At 42.6% G+C, this 17,822-nt stretch overlaps 1 protein-coding gene and 1 non-coding gene across 3 annotated transcripts in view; both read left to right on the forward strand.

Moving 5' to 3' along the window:
- The first annotated feature begins 4,921 nt into the window (after nt 1-4,921).
- Nucleotides 4,922-4,983, forward strand: LOC128562947 (U7 small nuclear RNA). Its single transcript, XR_008373639.1, has one exon. It is a non-coding gene; the product is annotated as a U7 small nuclear RNA (small nuclear RNA).
- Nucleotides 4,984-7,961: 2,978 nt separating this feature from the next.
- The window catches only part of TAFA2 (TAFA chemokine like family member 2), a 480,911-nt gene continuing 471,050 nt past the window's right edge, over nt 7,962-17,822 (forward strand). For both annotated transcript variants that reach the window (XM_053555353.1, XM_053555352.1), the window contains exon 1: nt 7,962-8,223. In XM_053555353.1, the coding sequence (XP_053411328.1) occupies nt 8,108-8,223 (116 nt within the window). In that variant the 5' untranslated portion in view covers nt 7,962-8,107. The remainder of the gene's footprint in view (nt 8,224-17,822) is intronic.

Consider the following 17,822-nt stretch of genomic DNA (forward strand, 5'->3'; position numbering starts at 1 on the left):
CCTGCAGGAGGCGCTCTTCCTCCCTTGTGCTGTAGGAGCGGGGTGGACGGCCTGCAGGCGGCGCTCTTCCTCCCTTGTGCTGTAGGAGCGGGGTGGACGGCCTGCAGGGGGCGCTCTTCCTCCCTTGTGCTCTCAGGATCAGTGTTTAAGCAGCCGTCCTCAAACTGTGGCCAGCGGGCCACATGAAGCGGTATGTATTGTATTTGTTCCTGTTTTGTTTTTTACTTCAAAATAAGATATGTGCAGTGTGCATAGGAATTTGTTCATAGTTTTTTTTTAAACTATAGTCCAGCCATCCGAGGGACAGTGAATTGGCTCCCTGTTTAAAAAGTTTGAGGACGCCTGGTTAGAGCCTGAGTTTTAGCACCTGTGCCTTGCAGAACAGGGAGAGGACCTCATTTAATTTTTTTCTCACTTTGCCTTTCCCACTAATAACGTCTTTCTGTTCTTACTAATGGACTCACTGGCTAAAGGCTTTTCTTATCCTGGTCCAAATGATTTTTGTCTCCCTGTAATATAAAAGATAGCATGTTTTACTCATTGAGGTTTGGGGAGGGGCAGAGGGGGCTGCAGGCAAAACCAAACCAAAACAAAACAAAACACCACCAAACCAAACCAAACCAAACAAAAACCAAGACTGGTTTAGGATTAAGGTGAATCTGGTTTGACTCCCGGCTCCACTGTTTAATGACAGGCAAATTAAAACTCATTTTTCTAGATATGTAAAATGGGGTTATTTCATTTACTTTATGCGGTTTTGTGGGGATTTGAGATAAGGAGTTGAGATAACATATAAAGCCTCTAGCAAAAAAGCTTGAAGTGCCTCAGAAACTCTCCCACAATGGCTGATGGGAATGTAAAAGGCCACAAAAACTTTGGAATATACTTTTTTTTTTTTTCAAACCCAGCCATTCCATTCCTAGGTGTAAACTCAAGAGCAATAAAAACATACCTCCGCCCAAAGATTTCTCCACAGGTGTTCGTAGCAGCTTTATCTGTAATATCTCAAACAAGAAGTAACCTAACTGGAATCCTACTGGAATGAATTCCATTCCTCAATATGGAATACTACTAAAAAAAGGAATGCCTTACCTAGGTAGAAGACAACATACATGTGTTCTCAAAATAATTATTCTTATAGAAAAAAACTGGTTCAAAAAAGAAAACATATGATTTAATTTATATAAATTATGGAAAATGCAAAGTAGACCAGCAAGAATCTAGCTCAGTGGATGCTGGGAGAGGAGTGGATGAAGATATGGATCACAAGGGGGCATGAGGCAAATCTGGGGGGAACATTTGGTATTTTGACTGTGGTGATGGTTTCATGATTATGTGCACATGTTAAAACTCATCAGATTAGGCTGGGTGCAGTGGCTCGCACCTGTTATCCCAGCACTCTGGGAGGCAGAGGCGGATGGATGGCCCGAGCTCACAGGTTGCAGACCAGCCTTAGCAAGAGTGAGACCCCATTTCTAAAAAATAGCCAGGCGTTGTGGCAGGCACCTGTAGTCCCAGATACGTGGAAGGCTGAGGCAAGAGAATTGCCTGAACCCAAGAGTTTAAGGTTGCTGTGAGCTGTGATGCCACGACACTCTACTCAGGGTGACAGAGTGAGACTCTGTCTCAACAACAACAAAAACTCATCAGATTGTGCATCAATAGCATATCAATTATACTTCAAAATAATGTAGTTTTTTAAAAAAGGAAAAAATGAAAAAAAACCTTGAAGCTTACCGAAGTTGTATTTTAGGAAGCCCTCAGAACATGGTGGATGTTATGATAGATTACAATTCAGTTAAATTCACTATTTAAAGAAATTATCTTTTACTGCTTAGACTCGAAGGAGCCAGTTCAAACAAATACAACCATATCCCCTCATAACCTCGTCTTTTTTTTTTCTTTTTTAGAGGCAGAGTCTTGCTCTGCTGTCAGTGGTGTGATCATAGTTCACTGCAGCCTTAACCTGGGTTCAAATGATCTTCCTTGCTCAGTCTCCCAAGTAGCTTGGACTACAGGCATGCACACCACACCAGGCTAATTTTTCTTAAATTTTTTTTTGTAGAGACAGGTCTCACTATGTTGTTCAGGGTGGTCTTGAACTCCTGGTCTCCAGCAGTCCTCCCACCTTGTCTTCCCATAGTGCTGGGGTTACTGATATGAGCAGGCCTATACCTTGTCTTTTAATGCTTGCACTTCACAGATATTGCTTGTTTTACAAATTGAAGGTTTATGGCAGCCCTGTGTCCAGTAAGTCTGATGGTGCCATTTTTCCAACAGCATGGTTACCTGTGATCAGTGAATTTTGGTGTTACTACTGTCATTGTTTTGAGGTGCTACAAACTATGCCCAAAGAGAAGGGCAAACCTACTCCACGAATGTCATTTAACCCAGATGTTCTGACTGCTCACCAACTGGCTTTGCCCACCCCTCTCTCTCCCTCTCCTTTGGCCCTCCTATTCCCACCGCAGTATCGAAACTAGGGCAGTTCATAACTCTACAAAGGCCTCTAAGTGTTCAAGTGAAAGGAATAGTCACACGTCTCTTGCTTTATATCAAAAGCTAGAAATGATGAAGCGTAGTGAGGAAGGCATGTCAAAAGGAAAAATAGGTGGAAATCTAGGTGTCTTGTACCAAACAAGCTCCATGCCAAAGGAACGTTCTTGAAGGAATTTAAAGGTGCATCTCCAGTGAAACACAAATGGTGAGAAAGAGAAACAGGTGTATTGTTTCTTTCTTTTTTTTTTTTTTTGTAGAGACAGAGTCTCACTTTGTGGCCCTCGGTAGAGTGCCATGGCATCACACAGCTCACAGCAACCTCCAACTCCTGGGCTTAAGCGATTCTCTTGCCTCAGCCTCCCGAGTAGCTGGGACTACAGGCGCCCGCCACAACGCCCAGCTATTTTTTTTTTTGGTTGCAGTTCAGCCGGGGCTGGGTTTGAACCCGCCACCCTCGGTATATGGGGTTGGCGCCTTACTGACTGAGCCACAGGCGCCGCCCTATTGTTGATATGGAGAAAGTTTTTGTGGTCTGGAAGCGAGATCAAACCAGCCACAATGTTCCCGCAAGCAAAAGCCTAATCCAGAGCAAAGGCCTAACTCTCTTCCATTCTAGGAAGGCTGAGAGATGTGAAGAAGTTGCAGAAGAAAAGTTTGAAGCTAGTTGAGGTTAGTTCAAGAGGCTTAAGAATCTGTCTCCATAAAATTCAAGTGCAGGGCGAAACAGCAAATGCTGATATAGAAGCTGCAGCAAGTTTTGTTCAGAATATCCAGCTAAGATCGCTGATGAAGGTGGCTACACTATAACACGGATTTTGAATATAGACAAAACTGCCTTCTACTGGAAGAAGATGCCATTGGACATTCATAGCTAAAGAGAAGTTGAAACCCAGCTTCATAGCTTCAAAGAACAGGCCGACTCTCTTGTTAGTGGCTAATGGAACTTGTGACTTCAAGTTGAAGCTCGTACTCACTTATGATTCTAAAAATGCTACGGCCCTTAAGAATTAATTAATTCCTCTTTAAGTGGAAAAACAAAGCCTAGATAACAGCACATCTGTCGACAAGCATAGTTTGCTGACTATTAATTAAGTCCACTGTTTCAATATTGAGATACTTTGCTCAGAAAAACAGATTCTTTTCAAAATATTACTGCTTGTTGATAAAAAAGCACCAAAAAAACTCTGATGGAAGTGTACAAGGACATTAATGTCATCTTTGTGCCTACACCCCATGGATCAAGGAATAATTTCAACTTTCAAGTCTTCTTATTTAAGAAATATATCCTGTAAGGCCATAGCCACCACAGATACAGTGATTTCTCTGATGGATCTGGGCAAAGTAAATTGAAAATCTTCTGGAAAGAAACCATTCTTTTAATGGGTGCCATTCAGAACATTTGTGATTCATGGGAGGGGGTCAAAATAGCAACATCAACAGGAGTTTGGAAGAAGTTGATTCCAGCTTCCATGGATACCTTTGAGGGGCTCAAGACTTTGGTGATGAACTCCCTGCAGATGTGGCAAAACTAGCAAGAGAACTTGAATTAGAGGTGGGGAGCAGGCATGACGGAATTGCCAATCTCATGATAAAAATGGATGAGGAGCTGCTTCTTAGGAATGAGCAAAGGAAGCAGGTTCTTGAGATACAATCTACTTGTGAAGGTGCTGTGAACACTTGAAACGACAACAAAAGACTTAGAATATTTCACAAACTTAGTTGATAAAGCAGTGGCAGGGCTTGAGAGGACTGACTCCAGTTAAAAAAAATCCTACTGCAGGTGGAATGGCATCAAACAGCATTGCGTGCTACAGATACATCTTTTGTGAAAACAGAGTCAATCAGGGAAGCAAACTTCATTGATGTCTTATTTTAAGACCTGCAGAGCTACCCTTCAGCAACCACAGCCCTCGTCAGCAGCCATCCACCTCGAGAAAAGACCCTCCATTAGCAAAAAGAAGGCCTTGCTGAAGGTCCAGATGATTATTAACGTTTTTTAGCAATAACATACTTTTAAATTAATATATGTACTTCTAAAAAAGGTGTAATACTATTACGGGCTTAATAGACGACAATAAAGTAGTTGTCTATTTTGCACCGGGGAACCAAAGAATCCATGTGACTTGCTTCATCTGATGTTTGTGGTGGTCTGGGACTGTACCTGTACTGGTAGATACCAGGAATTATCAACTCAAGACTTCTATTAAACTAGGAGGGTATTTGCCATTTTGTTCCCCTGGAAGAGAAGGCAAAAGATTTTGTTCTTAAATCTTGGAGGTGATGGAAATGAGAATACCTTGATCTAAAAATTACTGGGAATGATTTATCTGGATATTTACAAAATGCACAAACACTCTTACAGATTTTAGCATCATGTAACTTTGTATAAGAAATTGTTATATTTTGAAATTAATCTATGCATTTATGTTAAAGCTCTTTTAGAATCTGTCTAGCAGGTTTTCTGGTCCTTACCAGAAGACCTCCTCCTTCAAAGAAATTATACATTTGTTCACTTTAATAAATGATTCATATGCATGTAAAAACATAATGAATTTTATTAAGAAAATAAGGATGAAAATGTCCCATACTTAACCAGTAAAAATTGAATTTTAACAATGTGATAGAATTATAGCTTTTCCTACAATCACAATGAATAAATTAGAAGCTGAGATTATAATGGATGCTATCTATATACGTACACGCACACTCATATATATAATTTTTTGTGTGTGTGAAAAAGGAGAACCAATGTTCTCCTAAAGTGATTCTGTCTGTATGTGGCTTTTCCTCTCAGTTCAAAGTCACAGGGTTTCCAGTGTCATTCCTGCTTGGATTCCACCCAACTATTTAACACAGCAAATAAAAATTACTGTGAGAGTTGTAATCAAGTGTGTCCCACCTGGGGCCTGTGGGCGCATGCAGTTAATGCAAGGACTGTTTTACTTATCGGAGGTGTTGTATATTGCAGAAATTATGGACGGGCCTCTTTTTTGCTCATCAGGTTTTGTTAGTGTCTGTTTATTTAATGTGTGGCCCAAGACAACTCTTCCTTTTCCAGTGTGCAGTGGAGAAGCCAAAAGGCTGGGCATCCCTGAGTGGAATGAAATAATCCTTGGTCACATGACAAGAATCATTTGCAAGGCACTGTTTCAGGGTATCTTGGAAGCAAACGAGTGCCATGTGATAGATGAACTCAAATCTGCAATAGTACAATTAGTTAAAACTGTAAAACCTGCATTATTTAGTTTTGATGCCTTGTTTTAAATTTCAATTAATCTCAGTTGTTCTTTAAAAAAAAGAAATTCTTTTCTTTCTTTAAGCCGCCACTAAATTATCAAGTTAAAACAGAATTGCTTTGTTATTATACATGTTTTACAATTTTTAAATATACAGAAACATTTTGAAAGCAAACTCTTAAACATTAAGTTCACAAAATCTAAATGTTTTGCTTTAGATATTTTGATTTCTAAATGTTCCAGGTCTCCTAATGTGACTTTGAAGTAATAAAACCTTCTTATAAAATTGGTGGCATTACCTTTTAATAAATGACCGCCTCAACCTAATTAAGTGACTTCAGGTCTTTTAGATACAAACTATAGCTGAGTCAGTAAACAAGTTAAGATAAAATCACTAAGTGAAGGACATACTCTTTAACGTCTCTTTGTCATTAGTATTATTTTTACTTTCAGAGTTGGTGAGGGGAGATACCTAGTTTACCAGTGGTTCCAATGACTTAGAGCTACAGGCACAAGGCTTCACAGCTGGAAGGAGTTTAGCTATCTCGACAGCTCCTAGCCTAGTTGAATGAGAGTTCTGAACATTGGTTCCAGAACAAGATCTTTTTGTTATGCCTTACTGGTAAGGAACTGTACATTTCCTGGGTCAGAATTCTCTTTCTTCGTTTGGGATTTTCTTTTTCTCAATCCATTTTCACTATTCATTCATTGAAGTTTTGCTCATCGCCAAGGTTGGTCAAAGTGAGCCTAAGAAGACCCTTTATCAGAGCACTCGTGCACGCGGCCTAAACCACCCCCGGGTTTGACCAAACCCGGAAGGATGTGACCTTCCAGGGTCATGCTCTTAAATTCCTGGGACTATCCGGAAGTTCCTTTAGCAAGAGCTTTGCTTACGTAGGGCTGGAGGAGAATCCTGCCTGTAAATCCATGAGAAGGTGTAATTTGTAAAAATGCAAAATCCCTGAGACCATCTATCCTTTCCTTTTGTTTGTGGGAAAAGTGGAGTCCTTCCTCCCATTAGCGTTCGGACTCGGCTCTCCTCTAGAGGGAGACACAGTCCAGCTTTTGCTCCAGTATCCGCCTTCCCTCATTTTTTACTGTCTCTTTCTTCTGCAGGAGCGTCGTTTGCTCTCGGCAGCGGCTGCGGGGTGACACAGCTGGCTGTCGCGAGGGAGACGCAGGGAGGCGACGCTGCCTGGTCCTGCCAGCGCGTTTCGCTGCTGAACTCTGGAGTGTCCGGACCGCTCTCTCCGCTTTCTGTCTACACTGCCTCCCTGGAGAGCCAGGCTGGGTGGACAGGGGACTCTGCCCTTTACTGTGACTTTCTAAGAGCTGGCCGTCAGCGTCTTCCGACAGCACCGCGCCGGGGTGGGCCGCGGGGAGGAGGCTTTAGTAGCTGAACCGCTTCTTTCTCTCTGGCGATTTGGATTCGTTTCCTCGGGCCCCTCCTCCGCTCCCTTCCTTCTCTCCTCCCGCCTTCACCGAGGTGACAGGCGACACCTGCTCGCCCGTGTTCGATATTGGAAACTCCCACCTTCTCGGTGGTGACGGAGCCAGAGCACTGGTGACCGGGGGACAGCGGCGGGGACCTTACCTCCGGCCCACGATGCCGAGAGCGGCGGCGGGTGGGCTGCGCGGGGCCGGGGCCGCGGCGCTCGGAGGCGGAGTCCAGCGGCCGCAGCTGGTTCGGGGCGGCTGCTGAGTGGACGCGAGTCGACGGCGCCCAGGCTCGGAGAAGACGCCAGCGGGGACCTGTCTGCCCAGCGCGGGGACAGGGGCACCGCGACCGAGGGAGCAGGGAGACCTCCGGGGCTCAGCGCCGCCCCCACCGGAGAGCGGGCCCTGCGGGAGCCGGGGCTGAGGGCGCGCGGCGCGGGCTGCCGTCCTGGTGGGGACCGCTCGGTGCAGCCGCCCTTCCCCGGAGCGCAGGGGGCGGCAGAGAGGGACGGAGGACGCGTGTGCGTGAGAGGGGACGCCGCGCGGCGGGGAAAAGTCTCGGCTGGGCGCTGCGGGCGGCCGAGTTGGACCGAGTGAGGGCGGCAGTCGCAGCGCGGCCGCTGAACCCGGGACCCGCAGTCGGCGGGGCTGAGCGGACCGGCGAGGACCGCGGCGGCCGCGGGCGCTGCCCCGGCTCCGGGACCGGCAACCTTCTCTCGGTCAACGCATCTTTGATTACTTGGAGACTGGGGACGCAGGAGAGGGGACCAGAGATCGGGCGCGCGCGCTCCACCCTCGGCACCTGCTTCGGGGGCGTTCCGAGGTGGATGTCGAGAGATTCCTGAGCGCTCTCTGCCCTCGGAGGAGCGAACGCGCGCGCGCACCCGCACGCCTCGGCGAGCGCACCGCCCGGCCCGGGCTCCCGATGCCCCTGGATGGTGACGGCGCGTCGGCGTCTCGGGAGCGATGCGAGCGCAGTGAGGCCGGCGCCGGCCCGCGGAGCTGCAGAAGCGTCGCGAGGTGTTGCCGCCACCCGGGAGCGGGGCTGCAGGTGGGTGCGGGTCGCGCCTGGGGCCCCCGCGGGCACGGTCTCTCCTCCCCTCCTGGGGGGCCCAGGGCTGTAGGGGCTCGGCCTGGGAGGACAGCAGGCGAGGGCGAGGCTGGTCCAGCCACCGGCGTCCCCCCTGCCCGCGGTCGGGGTAGGGCGGGAAGGGGACGGCCGAGGGGGTCAGCGCAGCGAACGGAGGCTCCAGGAGCCCTTCCTGCCCCAGGTCCCTGGACACAGCAGGCGACTGGTCCAAGATTAGAGTAGGTTTTACTCTGATTTCTCCCCTAGACCGATTCGGGCCGGTAACTGTCTGGACTCCTCATTAGGAGTTGGGGGTCGTAGTCCAGGAGGATCGATGGCGTGTGTAGGGTCGCCTTTCTGAAATCTCCACTTTATGCCCACTTCGGACTAGTTCACGCTCAGGCTTGTCTGCAGAGCGTGGGTGTTTCATAGATTTCTCCATCTCTAACTATTTTCATAAAGAATCATTTTGATAAGTTCCTGGGCCCCTTTTACTTAAAGGTTGGTTTACATTTGGGAAAGGACGCTTTGAAATAAAGCTTTTACCTGTCAAAGGCAGACGAGAGAGCTTTGGGGAAGGAGCCTTTGACGATCAGCGTTCAGCAAAAGATCTGCTTTGGGAAACTAATGGTTTTCATTTCTTTATGGATGGATGTCTCTTGTTCTGACCTATGGCTTTGTTGTCCCTTCCCCCTTCCGTTCTGGAAGGCCGGTAACTGCTAAGAAGTGTTTTCCTGAGGCTACCGATCTTCACTGATCGGGGAACGTGTGATTCGCAGAAACTGCCTTTGCAAAGGAAAGTTTGCGATCCATCGCCCGGTTTCTTCTAGAGCTGTCCAGCCGGCTCTTGACAGGACGGCCCGTGGGTGCTGGCGGAGCCCTTGAGTAGCCTGGTGGGCGCTCCACTTCTCCACCAGCGCTAAACAATTGCCCGAAGCGTTTGGAATCCAATGTGCACTTGCGTTACCGTAGCGGCTGGCTGAGTTTGGCTTGTGGTAGTAAGAGAGAAAACATCCTCATTCTGTGAGTGGGAAATCTCCTCTTGAATTTTACAAAATTGTTCGTGGAAAAGAAAAACAAAAAAACCCACCTGAAATCCGTAGGCAACCTTTTCTCTAAATGTGCCCCTACAGCCCCTAGTACACTAACTGTCCTTCACTCAGGACAAGACGCATTTCAGTGACTATGGACTGGGTGATAATTATCTGGTTCCTGTCTTCTTAACTAGATTGTTTTAGACATCAACATTCAGACTGTTACCAATTAACACTCTAAAACTGCTCCATTCGGCAATATAAGTTAAGACAAATGAGTAATTAATTTAAGATTTCATGTGTAAAGTGCTAAACCAAAATAACTAGCAAAGGAGATGAAAACCCAGAGCATTAAGATTATTTGCATTTACTCCAGCCTCTGTCTGTTGCAAATGTACTCTCAGACTGGTGAATCATTTGCAGTTTCAAAATTGGCACCTTAACAGCCTGTATTTTAAATAACTGGTTCAATGTGTTTAATTTGTCTCTTTCCCTACTTTATTCTGTGCTGAATCTCATCCTGAGTCAATTGTTTGGGTTGAGCTTTTTGGAATTCTAATTTTTAAAGCCATCAGTAACCACCCTGGAGCTTATTTTATTTTCATTTTTCTAATTTTCAACGGAAACGATTGGGTTGTATTATTTGTAGGTAGTATAAGGCTCTGAAGTCAGTGCCACCTGAATACTTAGGCACAGGTAGTCTTTTAAGAGGCAAACACAATTTTAATGTGTTGCTGTATTCAAATAGGCATTTTTTAAGATTAAAACCTTGATTCATTTCTTGCCTTTAAAAATAGTATAGCGCTGTGGTATGTGTCTTTTAAGGAAGAACTGAACACCTATACAATTGCTACAGGTTAGGCTGGAGCAGAATTAGGGTTTCCCAGCATGTGTGATTTTGAATTAGAAAAGTATTAGCTATTTTAGCAGTGACAAATTGGGAATGAAGATTCACTGAGATGCCTATGAATCTGTGTCAAAATAGATGCCTAACACTTAGAGACTGCATTGTAGTATTAACTAAGCATCAAGTTATAAAACGTGATGATGACATGGCTGTGAAAAGATCTGGTTTCAGATAGAGCCATTTTTCCTTTTTAAACATTTATCTAATAATGAAACTTTGGGTGTGTTAGAAATTTTATAAAAATTATTTCATACCTTATCAGAAAATTTTAGTAGTCCTAGTTCCTAGGTCCGGTATCTTCAGTATAGTACCTTGATGAGCGTTTAAACATGTATCTTTGAATTAAAAATACACATTTTTAGGGTTGATTTAGCACTAATTGTGGGTTATGGATTACCCTGTACAGGAAGGGTAAGATGTGTCTCTCCAGCCTTTCCCAGACATTTAACTCAGCTCCTAAGCAAAGGTACTTTCCGATTGTGCCCAAGTTTAGCTGTGGCTGCAATTTGATGAACATATCTATTGATGAACTCTCCAATGCGTGTCCCAAACAGGAATGTTCCCAAGTGTCATCAGTTATTTCTAACATATTTGAACAGATGAAACAACTAGAGTGCAAACAGTTCAGTGCCCCTGCTTTTACTCCTGCAGTATTTTATTAGGGATGCCTCATTAAGTTGCATCATTCTGCAGCTGTTTTGTTCACTGAAGATTGAAGTAAAAATAAGGGACTTTGTGCAATGCAGTTTTGTTTTCTTAATGAAAAATCATAAGTTGAAGTAAATAAGCATTCTACATAGTCCCCTTTGATCTATGCCTGACATTTACAAATGCAATTCATCAACCTGTTATTAGCAGGGCTCCATCAAATCAGTGAGAAATGCATTAGCATGACCACTGCTGACGTGAAGGCCAACCCAGCTGAATCGCCCTCATGTCTGGCCCACATGCTTGTACAGTGTTTTAGATGATGCATCTTGCTTTTGAACCACTGATTTTGTAACACCGTGCAATATGGTGAATTTGCCATGTTGTTTGAAAATTCTTTGGTTAACTTTATTTTGAGCAACTTAGAGCATATCAAACTCATTATTCCATTGTAAGAGAAGGAAGGCTTTCACATTGAGTTACCATGAGTCTTTTTAGAGAACACTTTTAGTTCAGGTTTGGCACATAGTCTGAAACGGGAGATGGACAGGAGGGCCTAGCAAACAGACACTTAGAAGTTAGTTTCTGTTTTTTAGTTGTCATTGGTCACTGACTTATTGGGTAATTTTCAGAAAGTCTGATTTTATTCATTCAGCATTGACATGTCCTTGTCAATGAAATAAAGGTAACAATTTTTGCCTTCTACTTGTTCTTACAGAAATTTTAGAGGAATGTTTAGACTTACTGGCATGTGGAGAAAGTAGTATTTAAATATATTTCTTTGCAATATTTACTTGTCTATATAATCTCTATTTACATGTATATATGGTTTTAATGACACCATGTAAGATACTGGTTTTGTGTTAAAGGGGGGGCAAGAACAACTTTGTAAAAAAGTTATATATACTTATATAAATAAATATTATGTGTGTATATATATACACACACACACACACACATATATATATATATATATATATTTGCAGTTTTTGGCTGGGGCTGGGTTTGAACCCACCACCTCCAGTATATGGGGCCGGCGCCCTATTCCTTTGAGCCACAGGTGCTGCCCTGTTATGTATATTTTTATGTACATAGTTTTTCACTATATTGCTTGATGTGAACTTCAGTACAACTGTATCCATTGTTAACAAGGTTGATTATAATTGAGTTGCACTGTTTGTACCACTGTTACATACAGTGTATTTTTCTCTTCTTTTTTATTTTTCGAGATACTTGCTAGACTACCTATGCAAAAACAAAAACAGAAAATAAAACCCAAAACACAAATTTTCCCTCTGTAGGGACACTCTGGGATGTGTTTATTGACACTACAACTGGGAATTTCAACATATTCTAAAAACTGAATTTTTCTGTGTGCTGTCTTCATTAAACACATGCCTCTACCATCAAAAAACACAAACAATGCGTTACCTTGGAGTACACTTCTGTTTTATAAATGACATCTACAAAATTTCCAGATGTGTATACTCTAAATTTATGTTGGATTCCTAAAACCCACCTGTTCCTAGTGTGTATACCACATGGATGTGTTGGGTTTCAGCCTGGGCCGTAGTGGTAGGCAAACTGTCAGACGGTTTAGACGATTGATTGATTGGTGTTGCTGTTGGAAAATACGACTGTTAGTTTGCTTGGGCATCACATGAAAAGTATCAGCTATAAGAAGAACATTCTATTTTGTTCACAGTGGTTCACATGGGGTATGAGAAAGATAACTGAGGAATGAAAGCGTATAAGTTCATATCAGATAAAGCCCTTTTAATCACTTCTTCAGTCTTCTGAGTTACTCCATAGCAGCTGTAATTGTTTAATGATTTTCCCTGAATGGCCAGTTAGCAAAGGCACATCTCCCTTTCCCCTAGCAATAGCGCAAATGTAGTCATTCAATTACATTTATATTTACATTGCTTCTTTTATACTGCGGTTTTATGCGGTAGATTTTGAAAACTCTTTACAGAGAGATTAGATAATGTGATAATGTTGCGTTCTAGCAATTACAGTGATAGTCTGAATTTAGTCCTGTAACAAAATGAAGACAACCAGCCAAATGCTTCTCCTTGTGCTGTGTAAAGATAGCTCTCCACACGGAGCTTGGAAAGTTCAAAGTACCTTTTGATGAATGCAAAGTTTGTTTTACTACATATTTTTATATTTTTACTTTTTCCCCTCCTGCTATGAACTAGTCACTCTATAATTGCACGCATGTGAACGGGCAGCTGTGTTGCCCTTTAAAGGTCATGCAAAGATTCTAAACCTTTCAATTTGCAGTGTTAATTGCCTATGGCCTCCTGTTGTTGCATATGGAGCTTTCTTTTGAGCTTAATACAGAACAACATTTTGGCTTTCTTTCGGTTATGCAGCTCATTATAATCTACCCTATGAAAATATCTGGAGTAGGCACTAGAACAGAAGATTTTTGGAAAGGTGTGTTTGTGCTTTGAAATTAGCTTCCAAGCCACAATGGCTTGGGCTATGAGGAGACAAAATTCTTTCTGGCGCAAAATCACTGAGCATTGAAAATTAGTTATCTATATCTGAAAACCTCTGCTGTGGTTTTATTTGGTTTGGGGATGAGTTTTTCCTCTTTCTTTTTAAGACATCCTTCTTGGAGATTGCAATAAGAATTGTGTGCAGATATTCCAGGAAGGAATAGGCCTGCTCTCTTCAAAGGATACTGTGCCCTCGTGTCCGTAACACGCTTGCTTTGTTATCAAAAAGACCATCTATAAAAAAAAAAACAACAAAGTGTGTTATTTGTCCCAGTTTGCTTTTTTTGGCTTCATATTCATTTTATATGTGGATTGGAGTAAGGAAAGGTAGGCAACTAAAGAAGGATTATGTAGTCATGGGGATCTCAATAACAACACCTCGACCCAGTGATAGAACACAGAGAGTGGTAAAGTACAGTATAGCCTCTGTGAGTTGACCTCCCAAGGCACTTTAAGAAACTGGCTAACTACGTGGCCAACATAAGGAACTAGGCCTGCCGTACTGATACGTACATGTTGTGCATGTCCAGTCTATGAAAATTAGGCCAATCAGGAGGTAGTTAATATAGGGAGGGGGTCAGCCATGGGGGTTCTACTGTATTATAGAAAAACAATATATATACCTATATTCTTATCTGTATTAACATATGGACAATTCCAAACTCACAAAAGCCCAGGAGAGTACTGTTTTATTGAGGTAGAAAACTGTGATTATTATTACTGTTTCTTTATTAGTTTAGTCTTACCTGGTTATAGGTATACAGTGAATGGCACACTCAAACTTTTTGGTGCTGGAGTATTCAGAAAATTTCTTTTTGGAAATGGCAATGAGACAAATCAGTAACTGTGGCCTGGTCCTGATTTTGTTTGCATTTTCTTCAGAAAGTACAACCGAGTTGAATGGAATGAAATAGCTCTAACTTTAGTTTTTTTTTTTTTACAATGTACGAAGAGAAAAGAGGCCCACATTACAGTGACGCTGACCCAAGGCCAAGGGCAGCAAGAAGGGCACTGAATCTCATACTTCATAAGATAGAGGCCCCATTTTGAGAAACTTTTGGGAAGCTTAAAGTTCAAGGAAAATGTCTAACTTTTTTTTAGGTTAAGTTCTTGGAATGTTTCCTACTAAGATGTGTGTTTGGCATTATTATAGACCCCTTCAGACTGATGGTTGATAAGTTTACAAATATACATCCAGAATTGGGTCAAAACTTAGACTTTTCTATTTGAAGATATACTTGCTTCTTACAACATTTGTTGAGTAGCTAAAATTCATTAGCTTGCTGTTTGGGTTAGTAGATAAATTTTGGAACTTGCTATTATAAAACCAGTGGTACAGTGGTAAGAGCTCTAGAGAGGCTTTTGTAGATTTAATAATAAATAACCATGTGACCACAAGAAAATCGCTTTATTTTTCTGTGCCTCAGTTTCTAAGTCACATATTTTCTTCAGTGCAATTTTTAAGGCAATAAAAAGTATATTATTCCTGTGTGTCAAGACCTACTATATACCATGGCATGGAAGTACGGTAATATAGCAGGGCTCCTTTTGCCTTTTGGAGCTTATGTTTTAGTTAGGAAGTCAAGGAGAATCCAGCACATGGTCTGTGGAGTAACCTGTGAATCCCACCCCCCACCAAATGCTTTTCAATAACTAATCTGTAAGAATTTTGCAAGATCCTAGTTTTATAAGAACAGGTGGTTGTGATGATGATGACGATGATAATGATGATTTCAGTAATGTCTAAAGACCATAGACCTAGGGAAGTAAAATTGAATCAGTCTAAATCTGAAAATTCCACTTAGTAAATGTGCTTAGTCTGCGTGATGCTGTTTTGTTGCAAAACAAGTGATGGGTCATGGGTCTTGGGCTTCTCAGGGTTTTACTTACATGTCTTTGCCCTACTGCTAGTTTTCATAGGCTCTGAAATGAGTTTGATCAACCCAAGTAAAGCTACCCTAGCAAATGTGAATCATCTTTACACAGGGTAGCCATAAAGGTCGTGTGCAATTTAAAATAGCGTGCAGTCTAAAATTGCGCACAAACTTTATGGCCACCCTGTATATTATATGACAAATACATTTGTTCAAAATCTATGTATGAATTTGAGAAATTATAATTCTTGGAAAAGCCTATTGATTTGTTTGATAAGTATTTGTTGGGCACTGTCATAGTTTGGGCAGTTACAACACAAACACCATAGACTGGGTGACTTAAACAGTAAACACTTCTCACAGTTCTGGGGTCTTGCTGGAAATTCCAAGATCAAGGCACCAGCAGATCTGTCTGGTCAAGGCCATCTTCCTGGCTTGCAGGTGGCTTCCTCCTCACTGGCTCCTTGAGGGGGGAGAAAAAAAGAAAGAGAAAAAGAGATCACCTTTCTTCTTCTAAGAGTATGATCACATTCATGAGGGCTTCTCTTTCATGACTTAATTACCTCCCATGGCCCCACCTCCAAATACCATCATGTTGGAGATTTAGGCTTCAAATATATGAATTTTGGGAAGACATAAACATTCAGTCCATAATAGGCACTCTCTAGGTGCTTGGGGGTGTCTTGGTAAACCAAAACAGATAGATGTACTGGAAATATAGATAAAATAGATATTTAAATTGATGCAAATATAAATATAGATATTTAAATTTATGCAACTATATGGACCAGGTTCCACAAGGCCTTACATTAGTGCCTCTTAAACTTCTACAGGCACAGATCACCTGCAGGGGTTTTGCAAAAATGCAGGCTCTGAAATAGGTCCTGGGATTCCACATTTCTAATGAGCTCCCAGGTGAAGCTAACACTGTTGGCCCATGGACAAGTTTCCTGTGATTTTATTCCATACGTTCAAAAAAGTGGGAAGTCTCCAACATTGACCCCTTGGACAGGTTTTCCCTACACCTGGCCACTCACCGTGAATGCTTTTCTCATCGCCTCTTTCATCTGAGCCCCGTTTTTGTGTTTTGCTTAGTTTTATAGCCTTCTGTTTAGAGAACATATTTTACCCCCAAAGCATAAATCACAAATTGTCTGCTCATCACATATTAATGCAAATTTGGTTTACTTCCTACAGTTTGAAGAAGTACGCTGATTTATTTCAAAGCCAGGGCATTATGCTATACATTGACACATTCTAGCAAACAAGGTCAGTTTTAGCTCTCCAAATCATTTCTGAAATTTCAACAGTAATTTATTCCTTTGAGGGCTTCAATGTAAAAATTTTGGCCACAATATCAAGATTTTTGTTCCACTTGAGTACCTATTAGGAATGAGTGGGAGGATGGAGTTGGAAAGGGATGGCTTTTTCCTTGTGTGTTTATTGGGTTCACAACTTGAATATCTCTTTCTTTTTTGTAAAAAAATTCACCCTGCAAATTTAAATAACTTCCCAAAAGTGGTCTCTTTAGGATTGAGGAGACCTAACACCTTATGATTTGGAAAGTTTGAACTTCCTAGATTCATATATTAGTAGCATTTTTTTTCCTTAACCAGTTTTGCTACTGTCAAAAGATGTCACGCATAGCTTAGGCAGATGACCCCATTCTACTGCTGTATGGTGCCATGGCATCATGTCACAGCTCAGGTCACAAATATGTTGTCCTCAGTTTTGTCAGTGACGTGGAAGTTCTCATGTTCCTTCTGCTGGCATGTATCAGTTACAAACTGAGATTAGCATTAGACATGGCAGTCTGAGGGAGTGGAGCCATTGGTTTGCTTTTAAGTTGTATGATTGATATAGTTTGCAATAGTCATGCTATTAAATCTTACTCAATTTTTTTCTTCTAAGTAAGTGCTTAGAATTTTCTGCTATACAAAATATCTTTCCTTATAGCTAAGTAGTGATATGAATTTGTTTTGCTGCATCTGTTAGATTGTAAGTGCTGTGAGGCTGACCTGCGTATATCTTAATTCTATTGATTCCCAGTGCTGAGCATAGTGCCCAGCACGTCGTAGGTGCTTTACTTAGTAAAGTACCACTTAATGGAAAGGTGATTAGTAGTTACACATTAGTAGGGTATGGGGGGACCAGGGGAAGGTCGGGGGTGGGTGGGTAGGGGAAGGGTCTGTAAAAAGGAGAGGAGGCCAGTCCAGGGATGGGGAAAGCTTTATTACAAAAAGGCAGGAAAAGAGCTGAATGGAGTCTGTTCAGGAGCCAGCTCAGCTTCCACATAGTTTCAATGGGCTTTTATCCCCTCTAATCAGGGGCGATGAATGTGGAAGGGGTTCCGGAGTCCTCCTTTCTGGCAGGGATGAATTTTTGCCCTCAGAGCAAATCTAGAAGATACTGCCTTAATTGGCCTCCCGCTGGGGCCAGAATGAACACCCAGGAACACCTGTGTGAAGCATTTCAGGGCGTGATCAGGTAGTTTGGTTTCTCGCCTGCTTTTCCCCACTAGCTGTCTCCCCAAATGGCTGTGCTCTTGTCAGGGCCGTAAGGATTTTTTTTGCACAGGATGCATTTTTGTATGTTTCTTCAATGTGCGAGG

The sequence above is a fragment of the Nycticebus coucang genome, chromosome 12, assembly GCF_027406575.1.
Source record: "Nycticebus coucang isolate mNycCou1 chromosome 12, mNycCou1.pri, whole genome shotgun sequence".
Lineage (NCBI taxonomy): Eukaryota > Metazoa > Chordata > Mammalia > Primates > Lorisidae > Nycticebus > Nycticebus coucang.